The sequence below is a fragment of the Macaca mulatta genome, chromosome 3 (genome assembly GCF_049350105.2).
Source record: "Macaca mulatta isolate MMU2019108-1 chromosome 3, T2T-MMU8v2.0, whole genome shotgun sequence".
Classification (NCBI taxonomy): domain Eukaryota; kingdom Metazoa; phylum Chordata; class Mammalia; order Primates; family Cercopithecidae; genus Macaca; species Macaca mulatta.
In genome coordinates, this window is record NC_133408.1 from 36,510,456 (window position 1) to 36,520,043 (window position 9,588).

A 9,588-nucleotide genomic window follows, 5' to 3' on the forward strand; every position below is an offset into this window, starting at 1 on the left:
AGGGGAGGTCATAAATCCAGCCCCCATGGCCCCCAGTTCCTCGGCCCCGGTGCTTTGTCCCCGCCACTGTCCCCACATCCCCGGCCCTACCGCTCTGGGAACTCCAGTGGCAGGAAGGGTGTTCGCCAGGTGGTCAGCCCCTCTCCCTGAGGAGTGAAGGGTCCCTGGCCCTACCCTGGCTCTCTCCTCCACCCTGGTCACTGTCACCTCTTATTCTCCCTCCTTCCCGCTCCAGCCCTTCCAGGAACGAGCCAGGCTCATCCCTCAGGGCCTTCACTCCAGTCTCCTCGTCCTTGGGTCGGGAGCCACGAGCTCTTCCCCGGCCTGCCTCCCCGAAAGTCTCCCATGGAATGACCCTTCCTCTCTCTGAGAGGCTGCAGGCCCGGCCCTCCGACTCCTGTGGCACTGTCCCTGTGCCACAGGACATGCACTCCATGAGGATCACGTGCTGTCCACCCCAATCCAGGGGGCAGGCCTGCAGCACCCAGGACGTGGCTGGCCCGTGGCAGGCCCCGCCACTCTGCATGAAAGATAGCGGCTCTTGGCCGGGCGCAGTGGCTCACACCTGTGATCCCAGCACTTTGGGAAGCCAAGGCAGATGGATCACCTGAGGTCAGGAGTTTGAGACTAGCCTGGCCAACATGGTGAAACTCCATCTCTACTAAAAGTACAAAAAATTAGGCCGGGCGCGGTGGCTCACGCCTGTAATCCCAGCACCTTGGGAGGCCGAGGCGGGCGGATCACAAGGTCAGGAGATCGAGACCACGGTGAAACCCCGTCTCTACTAAAAATACAAAAAATTAGCCGGGTGCGGTGGCGGGCGCCTATAGTCCCAGCTACTCGGGAGGCTGAGGCAGGAGAATGGCCTGAACCCAGGAGACGGAGCTTGCAGTGAGCCGAGATCGTGCCACTGCACTCCAGCCTGGGGGACAGAGCGAGACTCTGTCTCAAAAAAAAAAAAAAAAAAAGTACAAAAAATTAACCGGCATAGTGGTGTGCACCTGTAATCCCAGCTACTCGAGAGGGTGAGGCAGGAGAATCACTTGAACCTGGGAGAAGGAGGTTACAGTGAGCTGAGATCATGCCATTGCACTCCAGCCTGGGCAACAAGAGTGAAACTCTGTCTCAAAAGAAAAAAGAAAGAAAAAGAAAAATAGCAGCTCTCAGCTGCAGAGGTAGTGTGGCCTGAGGTCAACGGCAGCCAAAGAGTTGGTGACCCCCAGGGTCCAGGCTGACCCGACTCCACCTTCAGGCTCTCACCTGAGCCAGCTCCTCCCTGGCCCCAGAATCTCACCTCGGAGACCACCTTCCCTCCCTCCAGCAGCGTCTGTTCCCAGAAGACAGGATCCTCGGATCCTGGAATTCCAGGCCAAGGTGTGATCTAAGGTCCATCAAATAGCCTGGATTCCAGCTTCATGCTTGCTCCCGGGCCCTCCTCGCCTGCTGCCTTCTGCTTACCTGCCTTCCAATAGGGAGCTCACCATCTGGGTGGTTCAGACAGGGAGAAAGTGTCTCCTTGGGTGTTTGCTTCCAGATCTGGGCTTGGGCTTGGACGGCTGGGAAGCATAGCTCAATGGGCTTTGCCCCTGCTGGTGTCTCCCAGCCTTGGGGTGCAACGGGTGACTGCTCGTTCTCAGCTCTCAGCTCCCTGGCTGGGCCGTGGGTGAGTGATTATTAGCCAGGGCCTAGGCCCTACATACCCAAGCATCCGCTGGAGGTGCAGTGCAGAGGGGCCCAGCCTGTCCCCTGGAAGTGAGGTGCAGAAGCACCCAGCCTGTCCCCTGGAGGTGGGGTACAGACGGGCCCAGCTTGTTCCCTGGAGGTGGGGTACGGGGGGCTCAGTCTGTCACCTAGAGGTGGGGTGCAGGGACCCAGCCTGTCCCGTGGAGGTGGGGTGCAGAGGGGCCCAGCTTGTCCCCTGGAGGTGGGGTATGGGGGGCTCAGCCTGTCACCTGGAGGTGGGGTGTGGGGGACCCAGCCTGTCCCTTGGTGGTGGGGCATTGGGGTCCCAGCCTGTCCTTCTCCCCACAGCTGGGCGCGGACTGAGGGTTGCCCATCCTTCTCCCCACAGCTGGGCGCAGACTGAGGGCTGCCCACAGCTGGGCACGGACTGAGGGCTGCCCACAGCCTTTATTGCCCTTCATTGTCTCATGGAAATTTCGTGGGGTTGGAAGGACAAGAAATGGTCCCATTTGGCAGCGGAGTAAACTGAGTCTTAGGAGGAAAGGCTGGGGCCTCCTGGGGGAGGCAGAGGCTGACGCTGACCCTTTGGGTCCTGCAGCTAGGGGGAGACAGCCCTAATCCACTTCTCACTGACCCCCTCTCCCCTCGGGATGGCTCTCGGACTCCTGCGGCCCAGACACCCATGCCCAGGCCTCCTCCCACGAGCCACTGCCAGGGCTTTCAGCTCCCTGAGGCCCACCCTGCCAGGGGTAGCCCCGAAGGTGGGGGCCATCTTGGGGGGGAGCTGAACCATGCTGGGGTGAGGGGACAGGAGGTGCAAAATGTGGTGAGGGTGCTAGGACCCTGGGAAGTGGGCGGGACATGGAGGTCATTTGGGGTGTGGGGTGTGTGGTAGAGGGTGTGCTGGCTGGGCGGGACCCCGGGAGATGGGGGGAGTGCGCAGGCCATTTAGGGGTTGGGGGGTGTGAGGTGAGAGAGGCCATCTGGGGAGAGGGTCACGGAGGCCACTGGGCAGAGTAGGAGGAGGAAGCGCCTGCCAGCCTCAGTTTCCCCATCTGCCACAGGGGCTAAGGAAGGGTCCAACATCTCCAGGGCTTCTCAGGAGGTCTGACAGCAAGGCTCCCCATACACCCCCCATTGGGGAGGGATGGTCAGGGGCCGGGACAGCAGGAAGAGGGGAGTGGGGCGAGGACAGGCGGGGGAGCTTCTCCCTGCAGTCCATGCGTGGGCGAGAGCGAGATTCCAGAACTCTCCGGGGAGACTGTGGAAGAGCCGCAGCCGTTGTGCTGTCTCAGCCTGCGGCTGCCCCGACCCTGTGCTTCCTGTCCGGCCTCCCTCCCAGAGACTTTCAGCTGACACATGGTGGGGGTCTGACTCCTCTGCCGAATGGGAGACTTCACAGCCCGGAGAGGACAACAGACTTGCCCATGGCCGCACAGCAAGAACCCACGACTATCTGCAGAATCAACGCATGCATGCACGAATGAATGAATGAGGGAATGAATGAGCGTCCTGGTGGGCCGCTGTGTGAGCTGTCTGTGCCATGGGCTGCCTCTTGGAGTAGGAGAGTCTGCTGCCCTCGCGGCTGTACCTGGGGGTGGTCTCCTGTCCCCAGGTCCTGTCCTGGGGTTGAGGTGGGCAGAGACAGTAAACTTGCCCACAGCCACCCCTCTGGCTGTGGTGGCTGGCACAGGCTGCACTGGGGGGCACGGGTCTGCCGTTGTGTGGGCACCTGCAGCCGTGCCAGGTGGCGAGTTGGAGCAGGCCCACCCACATGGAAATGGGCCCAGCCTTCTGCCTGCAGGGGCCCCCAGCCCCCAGTGCTGCCTTCCTCCATCCTCCCCCAGCCGATCCTCCCGCTCCTTGGCACCCACTAACCTCACATGGTCTTTCTTTAGGCCTGCCCTCTCCGAGGCTCAGTTTCCTGGCTGTGGCAAGGCAGAGAAAAACAACCCCTTAGGGCACAGCTGTGGGACTCAGAGACCCCGTGAAGGGCACAGGCTTGGTGGAGGGGGTCTCACTGGGGAGTCAGTGGGGAGAGGGCTTGGCCTCCAGGCAGGCAGAGCTGCGTTCAAGCTTCTGCTTCTATTTTAAAACCAGTCCCTGACCTAAACCGTGTGCCCATGGCCAGGGCTCAGTAGCGAACAAGACAGGCGAGGCCCCGGCGCTTTGAAGTTCCAAGCACAGCTGGGACAGCCAGACAATTAAAATGGTAATGGTAAGAATAACAGTGGCCTGGCACTGCACCCTCGCCGTGTACCACAGCCGATGCCTTGTGTCATCTGCACAACACCCTTCAAAGCGGGCCTTCTAGTTATTCCCATTTTACAGCTGAAGAAACTGAGGCACAGAGAGGTTGTGCCACTCACCTAAGGCCACCCAGCTAATAACTAGCAAAAGCAAGACGGAAGCCGTGGGAGTGTGGATCCAAGAGGCAGATGAACTGGGCTGGCCAACGGCCTTGAGCAAAGCACCCAGCCCTTCTCAGCCTCGGTTTCCCCCTGAGGTTCTGCTGCCAAACCCAGGGCAGGTCTGGGAAAGGGCAAACAGGGAGTCAGCTTGCAGAGCTGTCGGACCGTGGGCCCCAGCACCAGGAGTCTCCCTTTCAGGACTTACGAAATGAGGTCATGGTCCTGACCCCTAAGGAGGACGGCATGGCTAAGGAGCTGCTTGGAAGCCCCTGGCCTGAAGCCCACCAGCCTCACCTGGGCCCACGACCCCCACCAGCGCGGGCCAGGGGCTGCAGAGAAAGCCTCAGGTATGAACATCATGGGGGCGGGCACAGGGTCGTGGGAAGGGGCTTCTGGGGAGGTCCCTGTGGACACACCTGGGCAGCCCGGCCTCCTGGGGGCTGTGGGAGAGGCAGCAGAGCCAGCCCACTCAACGGCAGGGCCACAACTGCCTGTGGCCCCTGGGGAGTGACCCCCCTCTGGCTCCACAGAGGCGAGGATGGGAAGAGGCGGAGAAACCGGCTGTGCGGGACACCTGAGCCCCGGACCAGGCCTCCCAGGGGGCGGCTGCCTTGGGGCTGAGAGGCAGAGAGGAGGTCAGTTCCCACCGCCTCCCCGCAGAGGCCCCGGGAGGAAGCAGGTCAGCAGGTGGTGGACCAGCTGGGGCCTGGGCCTGCCCCGACCCGACCCGCATCTGCTGGGCAGGGGCGTCCAGGCCAGTGTCTCCTGGCCTCGGTTTCTGAATCTGTCACTAGGGACACTGTCCCTCCCCTCTCTGGCCCCTGGGAGCAAGGCTGGTGTGCAGGGCCCTTATCCCATTTCGCAGATGGGGACACTGAGACCCCCGGCAGAGCTCAGGGGTGATGCAGGAGCATTCCCAGCTCTGCCGCTTCCAGGCCGCTTGTCGGGGCCGAGGAAGGTGTCAGCAGGTGGACACTCGGAGACCCAGCTTCAAATCGTGGTCCTACCACCTCCGGGCTGGGGGAGCGCCGAGCCTTGGTTTCCACATGGTGTAAACAGCGTTTCGGAAGATCAACTGAGCCTGTGCTTGGCACAGGTGATTATGGGGTGGAAAGCACCTTCCGGCTGGTGGAGCGAGTGCTGGAAGCCGGGACTCGCTGGCCTAGGGCCTGGTGGCTGCTGGCCCGGAGCTCATGCCCGGACCTGAGGGCTGGAGGAGAAACATCCTGCCCGTGAGTGGGCCTGGCGCGGGGTCTATGGCCTATGTGTGTCCCTCTGGGCCTGGCGTGAGGTCTATGGTCTATGTGTGCCCCTCTGGGCCTGGCGTGAGGTCTATGGTCTATGTGTGCCCCTCTGGGCCTGGTGTGGGGTCTATGGCCTATGTGTGTCCCTCTGGGCCTGGCGTGAGGTCTATGGTCTATGTGTGCCCCTCTGGGCCTGGCGTGGGGTCTACGGCGGGCCTGGGACTAGGGGCCCATCTCTGTGTCCATGTGCACCCCTCTGTCTCTTGTGCCAGGCAGGTTCCTGGGTCCCTAGAGTTGAGCAGGAGGCACGGGGCGAGGCGTTTTCTGTCCATTCTTTTCACACTGGGGCGGGGACCACAGGCCGTGTTCCTGGTGGGCAGGCACAGTGCTGACTGCTCCTTGAGTCTGCACTCTGCCTGCACCATCAGGCCCCAGGCCCCCAACTTATCCTTCCCAGCCCTCCTCTCTGTCCCCTAACTTACACATGCCAAGGGGGGGTGCCATGGCCCCCAAGCCCACATGGATGAAGTGCAGGGGAACTGGCTTAGCAGTGAAAGAAGACCCAATTTTCCAGATTCCTGGTATTTGGGGGTGTTGTGGGTTGAATAAAGGCCCCCAAAAAAGATGTGTCTAAGTTCTAACCTCCAGAACCCATGAAGGGGACATTGTTTGGAGAAGCGCTTTGTTGTTTTTCTTTTTTGAGACGGAGTCTCACTCTTGTCGCCCAGGTTGGAGTGCAGTGGCTCAATCTCAGCTCACTGCAACCTCCGCCTCCTGGGTTCAAACAATTCTCCTGCCTCAGCCTCCCAAGTAGCTAGGATTACAGGCATGCAGCACCACGCCCAGCTAATTTTTGTATTTTTAGGAGAGTCGGGGTTTCACCATGTTGGACAGGCTGGTCTCGAACTCCTGACCTCAAGTGATCCACCCACCTCAGCTACCCAAAGTGCTGAGATTACAAGCATGAGCCACCGCACCCGGCCTGGAGAAGGGTTCTTTGCAGAAGTAATTAAGTTAAGGATCTTGAGATGAGACGGCACACAGGCTCAGAGAAAAGGCTGCGTGAAGATGGAGGCAGAGATGCGGGGAGGCCTTCCTAAGCTGCCCAAGTCTGGCGGGCAGCCGCCAGACACCACGGTGGGATAGAGCAGACAGAGCAGACCCTTCCTGGCTTTGGGGGAAACCAGCCCTGCGGGCACCTTGATCTCAACCTCTGACCTCCCAGACTGAGACAATGAATTTATTTTGTTTTCAGCCAAGTCTGTGGCCATTTGTGAAAGCAGTCCTGGACACTAACTTGGGGGGACAGCAAGAGGTTTCCAGAGCCTGGGAGGGAGGGGTGAGGGCTTGGGAGAGGGGCCCAGTGGGGTGCCACGTGGGAAGCCCTCCCCCAGGGGCGACTCCACGGATGGGTCCCTGAACCCCAGCTCAGGCTTCTGCTCATTGGCCAGGTGGGTTGTGGAGGTGGGCTCACAGCAAACCAGGCCTCCTGGACCCCGTTTCCCAGGGGACCAGGTCTGGCTGGGAACTCCTGCAGCCTGGCCACAGGATGCCTCCAAGCCCCCACAATTCCATGCACTGGACAGGGATGCCAGAGGCCTTTTTCTCTCCCCTGGTACTCTGTCTCTGGGAGGAAGGTCATCCCCTCATCCTCTGCACCGCCCAGCCCTGGCCCCCATCCCCCTCAGACCTGGGAGCCTCCCGAGTTCTCTCCGGAGCTTGGCCCATGCACACGAGCACAGCCCTTGCTTCTGGGGGGTGCTGCTCAGATGTTCCCTGAGCAAGGGAGTGAGGGAGCCAGCACCTCATCCGGCCCCAGGGCTTTTGCACCTGCCGTTTCCTGCCCCAGGATGATGTCCCCAGGCACCCTCCATGTCTGAGCCCATGCACCTGCTTGTCCGGCCCTCCTTGGCTACCCAGGCTTGCCAGGCATTCTCCACCCACTTCTCGCATGTTATCGCGGGACCCCCTCGTGGAGTTGTTTGCCGGCCCTCTCTCTCTCTCTGCCGGCTGCCGGGATGCTGTGAGTTCCAGAGGGCAAAGCTGGGTCTGTGTGGCTCCTGTCCCATCTCCAGCATCCCACATCACAATGATATTTCCAGCTGCAGGAAGGGGAGGGTTCGGTGGCTGCTCGGGGCTGGCCAAGGTGACCCTGAAAATTCTCCTGCCTGAATGGCCCATTCATCTGCCTGATGCTGGCCTCCCTCTACTGAAGGCCTCAGCAGCAGCTGCCTCTCAGCCCCCAGCCTCTGCCCCATGCCTGGAGGAGTCACCAGGCCTGGCCCTTGGAGGACACACCCAGCCCAAAGGCCCTATGCTCCTAAAGCAAAGTTCAGTGGGGCCCAGAGTGGACCCCCAGCAAGAAGCCCCAAGAGGATTTCAGGGCAGCCATAGTCACAAGTGCCCTGACCTAGGAGGGGCACTCCTTGGGGTCTGGCCCCATTCTGCCAGAGCTGGCTGTGTACCCCAAAGCAGATCCTACCTGTCTCTGGGAATATGTCCGCTGGGTCCAGGGAGCAAGCAGATAGCCTCTTGCTCCACCTGCTCTGGAGACAGAGGCCACTGGGGCGACAGCAGAAGTCACGGAAGGCTGCCTGGAGGAAGAGGCAGTCACATGTTAGGATGAATGCAAACGCTGGGGGAGCTGACCCAGCCTCGGAAGCCCCATATCTTGAAGCAAAACCTTCCTGATGGGGTCCAACCTCCTGTCCAAGGTTGCCGCCACTACGCTAGGCAGGAAACATGTGTTAGGGCCACGCCCCAGCCTGAGCGAGACCTGGCCTTGGCCTCCCACCTTGGCCTGTTCGTCTTACCCTCATCAAGCAGGAGGCCAGCCCGACCCGCCTCCTCCTTCCGGAGTCTCCAGCTGTACAAGGGGAAGGAGCCGTCTCCGGGCTGCCGGGACGGGCTCTGGGTGTGTGCACACAGGGACACACGTGTTCCCACACATGGCCGGCCCACGTGTGCACAGTGGCAGTGCGCCATGCTCCCCACGGGCTCACCCGTGCTTCCGCACACACGCGTGAAGCACGTAAGCACCACACGATCACAGGCCCCTCTCGTGCTCCGAGTCGTGTGCCGGCCGGCATGCATCCTGCTAGGGGATCTGCGTCTCCGTTGGTGACATATTCCGTTTCCTGCAATAGCCCCAGAATGCCCCAGGAGTAATTACGAACAGAGCTCCCTCCCACCCTCGAAAGACGATACACTATGTGGTCACCTCTGTCTGGGCCACCAAGAGGATCGCAGCTGAGCTTTTGCTGAGCAGGGCACAAAAGCCATCAGGAGCCAGTCTTGGGGGCTACAGCTGGGGGTCGGTGACCTTGATCAGACCCAGGGAGGCCGAGAGGAATCTCGCCCAGGTTGCACCGACAGCCCCACTCATTCCACACCTGAGTTTCCAGAGGAGGAAATGCAAGGCCCTGCAATTAGGCCATGAAATTGTCAGCCTGTCCCCATCCTGCCAGCGGGGATTGGCCTGTGGTTTTGTCAGCCGCCAGCCAGCAGCCGAGGACCAGCGCTGCAATCTGAGTGGGGGCCTATGGGAGGATGCAGCCGAGGGGAGCCATGAAGCTGAAGAAACTCTTGAGAAAGGTGCGAGGGGCCGGGGCGGTGCCAGGGCCACCGTGCACACCCGTGCAGGTCGTGCACTGATCAGCAGCACACACCTGAGATCCAGCCCGTGCTCTGCTCATCGGGTTGTAAAGAAACAGTGCCTCTTCTATACTGGCTGTGGCTGTATGTGCGCACTTCTACATGCCTTGCAGGGTGCCCAAACGGCCCGGAGGAGGCCAGGACTCCCATGGGCAGGGAGACACATCCCTCTCTGGCCTGGAGGCTGTGGTTCCCAGGCCATCACAATGGCCACACAACAGGGGCCCCCAGGGACGGAACCTAATCTTGAGCTATTGAAGACCTGAAAGCCGTGGCCCCTGGCCCGAGCCAGCAGACGCGCCTGCCGGCCCCACCAGGGACACCTGATCCATCGGTCGCCGGGCCACAAAGGGGGACACTGTCCCCCTAGGGCCACCCGCCCCACCAACAGAGACAAGGAGGAAAACTGGGTCGCTGAGATAGAGTGACGGCCATGGCAGGTGGGGATGAGACACGAGGGAGGGGCGGCCACCACTGGGCACAGCCCAGCCTCTAAGGATGCCCTAGGCCTGAAGATCTGCCCTGGGTGGGGGGCCTCAGAGCCTCAAGGAGGGCTCAAGTGACTGCTGGTTTGCGGGGGGGGGTGGAGGCTGGGG

The 9,588-nt window shown here is 61.3% G+C and overlaps 1 protein-coding gene across 1 annotated transcript; it reads right to left on the bottom strand.

The window, feature by feature from the left end:
* Nucleotides 1-6,570: 6,570 nt before the first annotated feature.
* LOC114676722 (uncharacterized) lies at nt 6,571-9,588 on the bottom strand. The gene is made up of 3 exons (XM_077995990.1): nt 8,152-9,588; nt 7,821-7,932; nt 6,571-7,440 (listed from the first exon to the last, which is right to left on the bottom strand). Exons 1-3 carry the CDS (start codon nt 8,425-8,427, stop codon nt 6,977-6,979), a joined length of 852 nt encoding a protein of 283 aa, XP_077852116.1. The 5' UTR covers nt 8,428-9,588; the 3' UTR covers nt 6,571-6,976.

Coding starts and splice junctions, on each gene's coding strand:
- LOC114676722 (XM_077995990.1), bottom strand. CDS start 8,427: ATGCCGGCCGGCACACGACTCGGAGCACGAGAGGGGCCTGTGATCGTG. Junction 7,933..8,151: donor TGGCCTCCTGCTTGATGAGG/GTAAGACGAACA, acceptor CTCTTCCTCCAG/GCAGCCTTCCGTGACTTCTG. Junction 7,441..7,820: donor GGACATATTCCCAGAGACAG/GTAGGATCTGCT, acceptor CCCTTCCTGCAG/CTGGAAATATCATTGTGATG.